The sequence below is a fragment of the Giraffa tippelskirchi genome, chromosome 10 (genome assembly GCF_054371585.1).
Source record: "Giraffa tippelskirchi isolate mGirTip1 chromosome 10, T2T-mGirTip1v1.2.pri, whole genome shotgun sequence".
Taxonomy (NCBI): Eukaryota; Metazoa; Chordata; class Mammalia; order Artiodactyla; family Giraffidae; genus Giraffa; species Giraffa tippelskirchi.
The window spans coordinates 95,231,927-95,246,346 of NC_137284.1; the positions used below are offsets into that span (position 1 = coordinate 95,231,927).

The 14,420-nt window shown below is 38.2% G+C and overlaps 1 protein-coding gene across 1 annotated transcript in view; it reads right to left on the bottom strand.

The window, feature by feature from the left end:
* Positions 1–4,101: 4,101 nt before the first annotated feature.
* The window catches only part of NRCAM (neuronal cell adhesion molecule), a 320,682-nt gene continuing 310,363 nt past the window's right edge, over positions 4,102–14,420 (bottom strand). Inside the window, 1 exon segment of the mRNA XM_081535995.1 lies at positions 4,102–6,449. Coding sequence (XP_081392121.1) covers positions 6,212–6,449 — 238 coding nt within the window. The 3' untranslated portion in view covers positions 4,102–6,211.

The window sequence follows — 14,420 nt, forward strand, 5'->3', positions numbered from 1 at the left end:
CAACTTTTTTGCTGTTATGAAAAGAGCCTAGTTGCTTCTTTTCATCTCAGAAGGTAAATCCCTTCTATGCCTGCAGGTAGAAGAGAGACTGAAGTGGAGGTTGACTCCAGTGTTGCCCACACGTTAGGATGCATCAGAATCACCTAGGGTACTGTGAAAACACAGATGCTGGTCTCCATCCCCAGAACTGATTTAGTAGATCTGGGGTGGGTCAAGAATTTGCATTGTTCTCCAGTAGTGCTGATGCTGCTGTTCCAGGGACCTTACTTGGAGAACTACTAATCTTGTGGGGTCTCCTGAAAAAAACAGGAGGATGGGGAGGGGAAGTGACTTATACTGTGGTGCTGTACTCATCACAAGGCTCATTTATACACAGCCCTGATCACTCTCAGACACACATAAGCTTAGGGATGGTTTGTCTTACAGCTTTATTGAGGTATAACTTATATTCCACAAATTCACTTAGGTATACAATTCAGTGATTTTTAGTAAATTTATCAAGTTGTGCCATTGTCAGCACTGGTCCAGATTTAGAACATTTACATCAATCTAGAAAAATTCCCCTGCCAATTTATAGCAATCTCTGTTCCCATTCCCAGACAACCTGCTTTGTCTTTACAGACTTGCTGTTTTGGACATTTCAAATAAATGGAATCATGCAGTATGTGGTCTTTTGTGTCTTGCCTTTTAATTCAACATAATGCTACCCTTGGTCCTCTATGTTGTAGTAGGTATTAGTACTTTTAAAAAACTACTAGATAAGTTTTTATTTAATTATATGGATTCATTGTTTAATTGCATGGATAGACCACATTGTCTTTAAGCATTCATTAGTTCCCGGACACCTGGGTTGTTATTTGGCTATTATGATGAATGCTCCTTTGAATATTTGTATACAAGTCTTTGCATAGACATATTTTTCCATTTCTTTTTCAGTACATACCAGGAGTGGAATGTCTGGGTCATAAGGTAAATTTATATTTAACATTTTAAGAAATGGCCAAACTGTTTTTCAAAGTACCATTTTATAATCCCACCAATGATGTGGAGTCCATTTTCCCCAGATATGTTATCGTTGTTTTTTACTGGGACAAATACAAGATAATTTGAGATCAACCTGTATGACACAATGTATTCAAAACACTGTTCATTAAATACTTTAAATGCACATACAAGAGTGTAGAAACATGTTTCTTGTGGCCGGTTTCAGTCTTGTCTATACATTAGAATCATCTGGGGAGCTTTGAAAAATTCTGATGCCAGGCTATGTCTCAGACAGTTATAACAGAGACACAATGGGGTGAGTGGGAAGGCGTGAGGACTTTCAACGCTCCCCACGTGAGCCCAATGTGCAGGCTGAGTTTGCTCCTACTCAAGCGCACAAACACAGGCACAAAGTTTGTTGACTAAAAAAAAGTTTGTTGAGTCACTCGCTGAGATAATAGCCAAATAGCTACAGCTGAAGCAAGACAGTGTCTCCAGAACACATTGAGTGAGACTGGAGAGGGTTGATGGCTATAGAAATAAAAAGGAATATATTGTCTGGTTAGACAAGTCAGGAATCTAAGCACCATCTTGGATCTCTCCCTTTCCATTATCCTCCCATATCTGATCTATCACTCCCATTAACTTCCTTCCTAAATATCTTTAAAATCCACCCACTTCTCTCCATCTCCAGTGATATGATCTGGATCCAACCTCTATCATCTCTTGTCTAAACAACTGCGAAGCTTCCAAGTGGCTTCTTGTCAACCTTCCTGGCTCCTTTCCAGCCCATTCTCGACACTAAATCCTAATAATTCCACCTCATTCACAAACAGATCTGGTCATATAACCCTTTTCTTTAACCTTTTTAATTACTCCCCACTTTCCACTGCACCTTGACTAAATACAAAAACCTATCCTTTGGTGCTCAGGGCCCAGTATGCTCTGGCCCTGGCATCTGCTCCTGACTCAAGGGCCTCTCCTGGGCAGCGGCTTTGTCCTGTCTTCTCCTCCTGGGTCCTACTGTCCCCCAGCTCCCAGCTTCTCAGGGAAGCCTCCTGACTACCCTGCACAACTCAGTCTCCTCCATCACTTGCTCTCATGGACCCTGTGCCTTCCCCTTGCAGCATTTATACCTCAGTTTGCTTCTTTAATATAAATACTCTGGGAGTATTCTTTCCCTCTCCTGCTTTTTCTAAAGGGAACAAGAAAAGCTGTCTGTGCTTAAACTGTGCTTACTGTGTTAACCAGCCACAAAATATCAAACCACTTGTGGCAGACAAGATGGCATGATGGGGAGAAAGGAGAGGGACCATTTTAGGAACTTGCCCCTCCTTCACAACCACCAGCTTGCAGGTGAGGTGTGTCTGGAGGGAGCCAGGAGGCCGACTCCTCCTCCTTTCGCTCTGCTGATGGGCCACCAGCCACCCGGCCACCACGCGAGGAAGGAGATACTGATGAGGCTCATGGTGACACAGATGCTCTCTGGAGGTTGTGAACTCCTCAGAGAAAGCTGCCAACTCCGTTTCTCCCAGTTAAAGCAGGCAATCATTTTCTGCGTGATCAGATCCAGTCTGATTATCAAAGGTCCTTGGCACTATTTCTCCAGAGGCTTTGTTTTCCCAGTTTTTTTGTTTTGTTTTACATTGAATAATGTACGGGAGCCCTCTGGTGGCAATTTGTAGAAAAATCGCATGAGTAGGAGAGAGATGCTTAGCTGGGGTGAGAAGTCTCAGTTCTTCACATTTCTTTCCTTTGCCTCCACAAGCTATTTCCAATTATTCTATCAGACATTAAAAGTAAACCAGGTTACACTGGGTTATATCAATTATCTAATGTCTTCTCCACCTTGTGAAGTCAATTTATAAACATAGATCTTAAAGAACTGAACGATAAAAAAGGCTTGCTGAAATTACTTAAATTACAAAAGTAAAATTAATCTTTATGCTTTAAATTACAGAAATACCAATTACATTTTTCAAAGAATTTTCACATCTTAGGTTTTCAGTAAAATTTAAATTTACAAAAAAAAAAAGAGAGAGAGAAAGAGAAAAGTAAAGCAGGGACATCATAAACCATCTGAACCAATGCTTTTTGTGGTCAGGCTTACAACTGGCCAGGCCGTGTTGCTAAACAGGCCTGTGACTGATGATGTGGTCCAAGGACATGGACTGTGAATCTGGCCCATGGTATAGACTGGAGACCCTGACTTGCTGCTCAAAAGTGAATGCTCTCCATGGTACAAGGACTAAGATCTACATAGGGTCTATTAGCATCTTTCAGTTGATGCATGTATCACACTGGTATCCAAGGAACTGTGTAGGGAGGGGGAGCTCTGTGCCAGCACAAGGTCTTATGGGTAGAAAGCTGGGACCAAGGGCAGGTGGAGGAACAAGCCAGGTCTTGGCTGTTTGCAGAGCTGGACAGGTACGAGACTCAAGAAGAATTGGACTGCTGAGAAGGGGGTGGATGACACATCCGTCAGTGCTACTTGTCCACACCCAAGCTGTTTCATCAAGCAGAAGATCAGGAATCCAGTTGCCATGGCTGGAGATGGTGGAGGTCCAGGCGGGCAGAAGAAAGGATGACAACAGGGAACAGGCTCGTGGTGATCGAGCTTCAGGAAAGGAAGCAACATCTACTTCTCAGACTGTTTCTCCAAAGGCTGGTTAATATCTATTCCTGCTTTGCATTACAATGTTTGATATGCCCCTCTTTTATTAGCTCTTTTTCATACTGTTTAGCTTTTCATTTAACTTTTTCTTTGCCTTTTAAAAGCAAAAATCAAACTCTGCACTATATTATAAAACATTAGGGGGAATTCCCTGTTGGTCCAGTGGTTAGGACTCCACGTTTCCACTGCCGGGGGCCGAGGTTTGATCCCTGGTCAGGGAACTAAGATCCTTCAAGCAATGTGATGCAGCCAATAAATAAAATAAAATAAAACATTAGGAACTCTAGGTTTGAAGAAGTTAAGAATCACAAAGAGACCATGACTCTTTAATAGTTACTTTTTTGACGGAAATCCAGTCACATCTGCCTGTACTGTTACATATACCATTACTTGGACATTCATATTCCACTAGGAACATGATATATTACAAAAGAGAGAAGGACTTTTAAAACCACATTTAATTTTTAATACAAACTCTGTTGCACTAGTACAGAAATGACCCTTCATGCACAGATAAATTTAGCATCTACCACTGTGGAAGAGGAAAAACGATACTGTTCTTGTCCCCACCACCCCCACACATTGGTAAATTTGAAGTAACTTATCTTTGTGCTCTCTGATGCCAAGGCAAGCCTGTCTGGTCTTTCTGGATTTCCACAAGAAAGGCTGATCTGTGAAAAGTGAATACTGGAGACATTAAACTATGTAGGGCCATCTTTACCTGGGATTACTTCAAACTGTGCTTTGGCAAAGCTCTGAAAATTTCTTCTAGAAACCTGCTGTCAGTATGGAAAATAGTTCACTATTTCAGTTTCATAGCAAAAAGAGAAAATAAAACCCCAGAAGGCATTTAAGTATATGCTTTCCAATCCCACGCACTGTATTAATTAGCTAACATTTTATACAGTACAACATAAACATTGTTGGCATGTTTATTTGTATGTAACACCCCTAAGCATATAGCATCTACACTCTAAGTGTATTTACAAATTCAACAAAATATCTACATATAAAAAGCTTTACTTAAAATTAAACTTGATGCAAGTTATGAGAAACCAATTTATTGGCAAATGAAACTGAGCATTCCTTCAACCATAGGTTGTTATAGAATTTCATATGTGGAAGGAAACCATTTGATAGATATTATTTATGAAGCTGGTAGAATATATATGCTTATTTTCAAAACCACAGATGTAATCCCTTTGACTGTTGGTCTTGTTAGCACTTGTCAGATTTCTCAGATTATGCAAGGCATCCATGTAATTTGCATACACACTGTTTAATGCTGCAGAGTTTCAAAAGCTGCCACATAGGTAATGACTTAGAGAAAAATATATTCCCGTTGGTTTGCTTTACGTGCTTTTTTTTTGAAATAACTTTAAAAATTTTTTTCTACCAAGTTGACATCTTTCTTACTGAATGTGACTTGTTTTAATAGAAACCACAAGAGACCATAAAATCATCATATGCTCCGGTTGGTGATAAAGGTTTTCTTTTTATACATATGGGGGAAAATGCTCCTTAAAATAAACTGTCTTCATTTTACTGTCACAGTTCCTTTTTTCACCCCAGCATTGCCATCTTCAGGAACTCTGCCTTTTCCAAGTGACTTTTAGACAATGACAGTAATCTAGGACTCCGAGTTGGCTGTACCAAATGATATAGAAGGCAGTATGTTGTGGAATGCTTGTCATCTGAAGGCACTGCATATGTCTTGCCCTGTGCTTTCTGGAATAATTTTCGAAATTTAATTGGAGTGATCTGTTTGAGATTCTCTTGGTCTGGCACAAGTGCCAAAATGCACTGCGATATACATTGATTATGCCTAAAAATCATGGAAAGGAATGGCGAGAAGATGTAAGAAGTAGAACAATGTACCAGTATAATACCTTGATGATTAAGAGGTCAATGGAGTAAGAGGAGCAAAGAGCAGGTAAGAGGGCCTCAGTAAGCATCAGCAAATGTACCTGTCATAATTAACTCATTTAGCAAGTATATATTGTACATATGGTTCCTAACAGTCTCCCAAAAAGACTAACAACAGCTAGACAGAGTCACCAATTTCACGACAATGTCCACAAAGACATTGAAGTTCTAGAGAATACTACAGTAACACTCTTGACAATGAAAACGGAATTCCTACTTAGGGGTTCAGCGGAGGAAGAGTATCAAACAAAGTACCAACCCATGTTTGAATAACATACACAGGTATATCCTTTAAAGGTGTAGCATTTTTCATGCAACCTATTGAACTGTATCCCAAAGCGGGTAGAAGGTAATCTATTGATGATGTTGTATTATTTATTTTTTTTATCAGTTCTTCGGAAATCAAGATGACCTATGTTGAATGAAAAAGTATACACTTTGCACTGTAATTCACATTAAGATATCATTTGACTGAGTTACGTTCTTGCTTTGACAGTTCTCATCATATGAACACCCAGCAGCACATAGACTTTCTGCTTCTATGTTCATAGTATGAGAAGGCAGACAGACAAGTGCTTATTAAGATAAACATTTGAGAAAAGTTGGATATTGGCAAAGAGCTCACAATTAGACAAATGAATTCATGGCGTTGACAGGAGATGGTGCCTCTGAGCTTTCGTTTCCTTCAGCTGGTTCTTTCTCTTTCTTACCACTGTACTGTCCGATAAAGGAGCCGTCCTCATTGAACTGGCCATTCACTCCCTCTCCATAGTCAACTAGGCTATCATCACTATCTTCCTTTTTCACAGTCCTGTCTGAAGGTGTTCGACTGCCTTTTTTTAAAGGCTTGTGGTCTTCCGCATCACTGGAAAAAAAAGATAAAACATGTTCGTCAAGATGGGCCCTTAGGTAAAATGCTTGGTTCTCAAAGATCAGGCATGCAAATTATGAGAAAGCATTTGGCGCCCTGAGCTTCTCTAGTCCAATCTAATCACCAGGTGGCCTTCAATGACCAGAATGTGGTTGGAATGAAAGTCAAGTGCAGAAATGGTTTAATCATGACGTCTTCGACAGGTGGATGGCTTTACAGGGTGATGTCAATATCAATGACAGATTCTGGCCCCTGATTTGGAAGCAAGTCAGAAATTGTCACAAGCATTACCAAAGGAATAACTGAAAAAAGTTGAAAATCATCACTATTTTACCAGAATTCGAAAGGGTGTAAAAGCTTATGGTAGAGAAGTTAGTATGTTAAACTGCATAATATCTCTGATTCTTTGGATATGAATGGAGAATGATTTTGGTTAAGTGTGAAATATGGATTTTTTTTTTTTCTGAGCAAGAAGCAAAATCCTGCATCTCAAATCATTGTGTTATTGAGTGCAGGCCAGACTTGTAAACTTGAACCTTACCTTTCAAGAGACCTACACATTCCATTAAAGGGATGCAGAAGAAACAAATGAAAATAGCCTAAGAAAAAAAGCAAAATCCTTATACTGATTGTATACAGTTATTATTTTTGATTAGTTAATGGGTAAAGATTTATTAATTTGGAAAGAAACATAATTTAACTTCAGGGCATTATATCTGTACTATTAGTAGTGTGTCAATATATTCTGACAAGTGTGAGTGATGCCCAAATGGAAAAGCCAGTATTTCCTGCCCTCGTCTTTACCCCACTACTCCCTTCTCCCCAGTGTGTTATGCAGCCGATCCATATCAGATGGTAATCTGTGGAGTGCAACTTAATAAAAATGTGTAGGACTCCCTGTATGTTTGCTTATGTCTCTGTTAAACCCCTAAGTGTAACATCTGGAAGTGGAAGAGTAATTACTATATTTCAGAGCATTCACTCAAATGGTCATATAACTAGGTATGCAAGCTGACCTAGTCCTTAACAGGTAATATTTGGTTTAAAAAATAAAAGGGAAAAAAAAAGCAATGACATATTTTGTATTCTTTCAAAGAACAAAAATGGGAAACATAAACAACATTAGTTAAAAAAGATTCGAACGATTTCATGTAAAAGAGAGGCCCCCTGAGCTGTAATATTTCACCTAGCAACTTGTGCTAGGACTTTACTGTTCCCTTTCCTTTGAAAAATAACTTCTTTCTAGCCAAGATACAAATATTTCATGGTATATGAATATTCTGGCCAATAATTCCTACTAGGGTCTCCAGTTTTTCACCAAGAAGAAAATTTCAAGACTGGAAAATAATACTGGCTTTATATGGCATATGCTATTGAAAATTACCTGTGTTAGCAATACACAAGTGCTTGTCACGAACTGAATAAATGTTATTATCATTGCTGTTAATAAATAACCGGGGAGGAATCACAGAATTTTGGAATGGCCTGTGTCTGGGAAATGCCAGGGGACATAGCAGCCAGTCTCCAACCTGGTGTAAGAATAACTTGCACATTTTTGGAATTTAATCATTAGCTTCTAAGCTGTGCTTGAATACTTCCTGTGAATTATTGCCCATAACTTAGTGAGAAAATTTCACTGAAGAATTTAATGATGAGCAGAATTTTGTTACCTTGATCCCAACTATTAGTATTATTCTGCTTTAGAGATCTACTGTTCCAAGGTGTACACTCCAGGAAATTCTAGTCTATGACATTTCTCTGATTCATCCCTCCACCCATCTATCTATCCACCCACCCATCATACATCTAATAAATGTTTATTTAGTGCCTACTCTAAGACAGGTTCAAGTCACTGGAGATATAGCAACAAACAAAATAGACTAAAACCTTCACTAAGTTTACTTTTTGAAGGGGAGAATACAGACAGTCAACATATTTCAAAAATTAGATTACAGAGTGTGTCAGAAGGTGATTAGTGCTATGGAAAATATAGAGCTGAGTAAAGAGAATGGAGGGTGTCAGGGGAGGGGATGGAAAGTTGACATTCAAGTAGGATTTCCAGAGAAGGCCTTGTTAAGAAGTGATATCTGATCAGAGACATAAAAAGAGTTGAGTTAGTCACGTAGACAGCTGGAGGGAGAGTCATTATGACAGGGGTAAGTAGAGCAGATGCCCTGCAGTAGGGCAAGCCTGTTCTAGGAATGGTGAAGGAGCTTGGGGTGGGACAGTGGAGAGGGAGAGTGGGGGAGAGAGGGGAGAGATTGAGATTAAAGTAAAGAGGTGATAGATCAGGCCATGTAAGATCTGTCTCACTCTGAGCGAGATGGGAAGTCATTGGAGGGAATTCAATGGATGAGTGACCTGATATGACTTACATTTTTAAAGGATTACTGTCATCAGTATTGCAAATAGCTTACCCTAGAGGGAGGGGTTGGTGAACTACACCAAAATTGGGCTGTGCCCATTTATTACGCACTGTTTATAGCTGCTTCAGTGCTACAGCGGAATTGTAGAGTTGCAACAGAAACCGTGCAACCTGTGAAGTCTAAAATACTTATCATTGGACCTTTTACAGAAAGTTAGCCAACTCCTGCTCCAGGGGGCCAGGGAGATGACTGTGATAATTCAAGAGTGAGAGGACTTCGACTTGGGACAGAGTGGAACACTGGGCTGGTACAAAGTGGTATTATAGACATATTCTGAAGACTGCACCAATAGGACTTTCTGATGGGTTGGATATGGAAGAAACAGAGAAAAAGACAACACCAACATTTCTGATTTGAGTAGCATGAAGGATGGAATTACCCTTACTCTAGAATGCAGCATGTTTGGGCTAGAAGACCGGTGGTCCAGTTTTGGACATGTTCAAATTTGACATGTCAGAGGAACCATTCATTTTGTGAGATAGTATAACATTATATAACACTGATATCTAAAACCAACAAGAACATTTTGAGAAAGTAAAAGTAACATTACAGGCTAATTTCACTTAGGAACATAGATGAGAAAATCACAAAGAAATCATGAACAAATAGAATTTAGCAACAGGCTAATAAGAGAATATAGCATGACCAGGTTGGGTTTATCCCAGGAATGCAAGCTTATTGTAGCATTAAAACACCAATTCATGCAATTCACTATTTTTGCAAAAGAAAAAAAAAATTTATGATTATCTCAGTAGATTTAGAAAAAAAGTTTTATGGTAAAACTTTTACCATAAAGGTAAAATCTGAAAAAAAGATTTAGGAAAAAAGTTTCATTCACAATAAAACTTTAATAATACTAGGGACAGAAGTGTCTTTCTTAAATGAGTCTATAAGAAACCCTGAGTTAATGTCATCCTTGATGGTGAATGTTGAAAGTTTCTTGTTTAACATCAGAAATAACAATTCTAATAAAAACTGAACTGGAAATACTAAGCGACATGATGAGAAAAAGAAATAGAAAGCATGTGTATTAAAAAGAAGAGAACCATCATTATTCATAAATAGTATGATTATATAAGTAAAAAATTGGAAAGAACCTACAGGTAAACATTAGAATAAAAAGAGAGCTTAGTAACATTGCTTAATATCATATTAGCATAAAAGTAAGTTTGATCTAAGTACTTGCAAACAATTGGAAAATGAAATTTAAAAAATAATTCCATTTAGGATACCACAAAAATATAAAGTAGATAAGAACAAATCCAACAAAAATATGTGTAAGATTCCCATGAAGAAAATGAAACTTGCCTTCAAAGCTATTAAATAAGAGGTAAATAAATGGAGGGATATACCATAACCATGAACAGGAAGACCTCTGGTAAATGTGTTAACTTTCTTTACATTGTTTTTTAGATTCAGTTTATTTCCAGTAAAAACACAGCAGGCTTTTATATGGATCTTGGCAAGCTGATTCTAAGATATACAAGAACATGAAAAGAGTCAAGAATATTTAAAGATTTCTTGAGGAAGAATCACAAAGTTGGAGGACTTGACCTACTAGCTATCAAGACTCACCCCAAGCTACTATATTAAGACAGTTTAGTTTTGGTGCAGAGATAGACAAACTGATAAGTGGAATAGAATATCAGACCCTGAAATGGAAATACAGGAAGATCTTTCTGTTGGTTTCATTCCCATATCAAAACAATTTTTAACATTATCCTATTGGAAAATCTGGGCTTCGCTGCTGGCTCAAATGGTAAAGAATCCACCTGCAATGCAGGAGACCCTGGTTTGATCTCTGGGTTGGGAAGATTTCCTGGAGAAGGGAATGGCTACTCACTGCAGTACTCTTACCTGGAGAATTCTACAGACAGAGGAGCCTGGCAGCCTATAGTCCCTGGGGTCACAAAGAGTCAGACAGGACTGAGTTGCTAACACACACACACATTGGAAAATTTTTTTTTGTAGCAACATTTTTTTTCATTTTTAAAAAATTTATTTATTTTTAATTGGAGGATAATTGCTTTACAATAGTGTGTTCGTTTCTGCCATAAATCAACATGAATCATGCTATCATAACTGGGACAACTTTTAAAATCCTATTTTCCAACTATTTCCTGGTAGCAAGAAATATAATTGACTTTTACATTATTTTTGTATTAGGCAGCATAACTAAACTCTCTTATGAACTCTAATATCTTCCTGCAGATTTATTTGGATTTTTACACACATAATCGCATCAGTTATGAATAACGGCCACCCAGAAACATCCTTTCCACCCAGAAACATCCTTTCCAGTTTAATGGCCACGCGTGTGTGCTTAGTTGCTCAGTCGTGACTGACTCTTTGCGACCCCATGGACTGTAGCCTGCCTAGCTCCTCCGTCCGTGGGAACCTCTAGGCAAGAATACTGGAGTGGGCTGCTGCAGTGGGTGAGAATCTACAGCAACATGGGCTGGGGTTGAAAGACAAGAAGTAAGGAAAAGGGATATTCTACTCACAGAGTCTTTCCAGGAAAAGCTGTTCAGAGGCAGCTTAAGATCTTTTAAAGACATGTGATATAATGTCCTACTTCAGGAATTAGAATCTGGTTAAATGAGAAAAATATATATGAGGCACCAGCACAGCACCTGGCATGTGAACAGTACCTAACAAATGAAAGTGCCCATCCCACCTGCCATCACACCTCTTGGCTCCACTCCAGACTCCCTGCCTCAGAGAGGCTTTTTCCTATGAAATACCTTGTATAACACATACACACATAGAACTTTCCAGATGAGATGGGTAGCGACAAGTCTGTGATGAAGCTCTGGATGAGTGCCTGCCTCTTTTCAACTCAAAGATGAATTTTTTAATGACAGAGTAAGTCAACTGTTTTTGACATTGTGCCAAGTGAAGCTGCTTGGTCAAGTTTCAGTATGAAAGGGTAGTTTCCCAAACAAGAGGAATTTAGAAGTTACAGAAGATCATTGAAAAATGATATCCTTATTTAGCTACATGGTATTTAAAGCTTAAAAAAATTCATCCATGTTTTTATGAGAATTTTTTAAGGACAGGGGGTATCAGATGTTAATTCTTAGCCTGGAATGGCAAAGATGAACAAGTTTCCAAAAAAGTAATAAAATCATCATAAAATAGTAGATATAGCCACAAAATATGTTTTTGATATACATAATCATATCAGTCATGGATAATGATCATCTTTATTCAAGGCTATAAGTTGTGCAATGGAATGGAACCTTCAAAACTCAGCTCCTGAATTACTCCCCCTGGGACAACTTCTTGTTCCACCTCCTTCAAGGACATGCACTTGGCTTTGGCTTCTTGTCCCTGCTCCCTTGGCACCTTGGCTGTATCCTTTCCCTTTCAGAGCACTCTTTACACTATGCCCAGATTGTCCTTTTACTTCCCTGCATCCCTCACTAGACTATTAACTAGTGAGATAAGAGTCTATTGGTTTTAAAATCTCCACAGCCTAGAATACAGTAAACAATAAATATTGGATGAATGAATTCATTGTAAAATAACAATAAAAGAGTGGGCATTTTAGAAATTCTTTAAAATTCTAACTTTAACATTTTTTTTTTCATCAATTTTATGATGTCAGACAAAGCACTGGAACCAATTCTTTCCTTTCTCTTACCCTAAAGAATCAATTTTAGAGAGTTCACTTTTAAAAAATAGCTGTGCACACAGAAAGTATCCATTGAATGCCTGCAGAGTAAAAACACAGCAATGATGGACACATCTGTGATCACTGGGTCTGATTTTCCTGTGGTTACCACCGTACCATGGTCAAATCACGCTGCAATAATTTTTGATGTTCACAAACCAAACGATCCCTCTAAAAGCCCGTCACTGTTTACACTGCTCATGATCAGTTTATGTCTCTGAGCAGAATAAATCTAAAGTATATAACAAACGCATATATGTGCACATCATTCGTGCCTCATGAACATGGGTTAGCATGCGTGCAACAGAGTCATGTTCACATGACAAGACTCCCATGCCAACAGCCTCCATTTATGCTATGAGTTCAAGTACCATGGTCACATGGCTTATGACCTATGTTCTTTCTGGTTTTTAAAGGGATGGATCTAGAGAATTAAAAAATACTTACACAGTTGGTTGCATTGTTTCTCTGATTTTTCTATATGTTAGTAAGGATGCAGATCCTACTGTCTGTACAATTAAAGAAACAAACAAAGAAAGCTGCAGGCTTCCACCAGAGGGTGACTGTTTGGGGGTGGGTGTTAGAGTGAGAATACAAGGTTACAGCATATGGAAAAAAAAAAAAAAAACCATCAAATCTGGCCATTGAAGTTCCATCCCTTTTGCACTATGAAATACTCCCTGGCTCAGAGCCAATCACGTAGAAATGGCTTCATCCTCAAGCATGAAAATCAGCAAATCATCAACAGAATTCATTAACATTTAGGCAACAGCCCTGATTTTGTGTGTGTCTGTGTGTGATAGAATATTAATTTATTTTCAGAATGAAAAATAATAAGAATCAATAAATAATACAGAGCTCAAAAACTTCTAGAAGGTGCAAAGTAGAGAAGGGACTCTTCTGATTGTCACTCTTGTGACATTTAAGTGTATTATTTAAAATTCTATAATAAACAGTTGAATCCATTTTCATTCATGTGACATGTATGTAATGAAAGGTTTTTTAGTTTCTTCCAGTAGAAAAGAAACCAAAGGAAAAAAATTCTCAAGTCATGCCAGGAAGTCATAAGACAAAGCCACATCTGTAGCAAAGGGTGGCTGGGCGTTTTGGGAAGTGATTTCACTTGTGGGATTGTCCTTATGAACTTTCAGCTTCAACGAAAAAAAATCACCGAGTTGTGTTTCAGGTTTAAGACACCTGTCAGAACCTTATCTCCTTTGGCAATTCCCAGATGTATGGAATTTCAAGTTTTTTTTCTTTACACATAAACCAATGAGTTTGTTCTTAATAAACCCAAGGAAAAGTCTTTCTCTTCTGAGAAAATCAAGGCATTAGCTAAAAACAGCTATTTGAAAATGCTTCACAAACATACTACATATGAATTAACACCAAGACAAAGAAATATGACCAAAGAAATATAAACACAGTGATAACGAGGCCAGTAACTACATACTCACTATGTACTGCTCTGAAACCCCAAATGACATTAAAATTCATTGGTAGATGGTTTATAAAGGAGCACAGAAATCATACTACTAGAAACCTTCAGAGATTATCTCATATTTGAACAACTCTGTTCTTGTATAGATGGAAAAAACTGACACTTGGATTAAATGTCATATCTAAAGAAATCAAAGGCAAGGGCTAAGTTGACAGCAAAACTAAGTCTCTTGATTCCAGATGAGTTCACATTCAACTTCGATTTCCATCATGTTTTAATGGAGTACGCAGCAGAGGGACCCTGAGAAAGTCTTACTACATTAGATCATGGTTTCACATAACTATAAGAGCAAGTTGACACCTGAGATGCACAGAGTGAGCAGTATGTTGCCAGATTCATTGGGGCATGATAATGTAGGACAG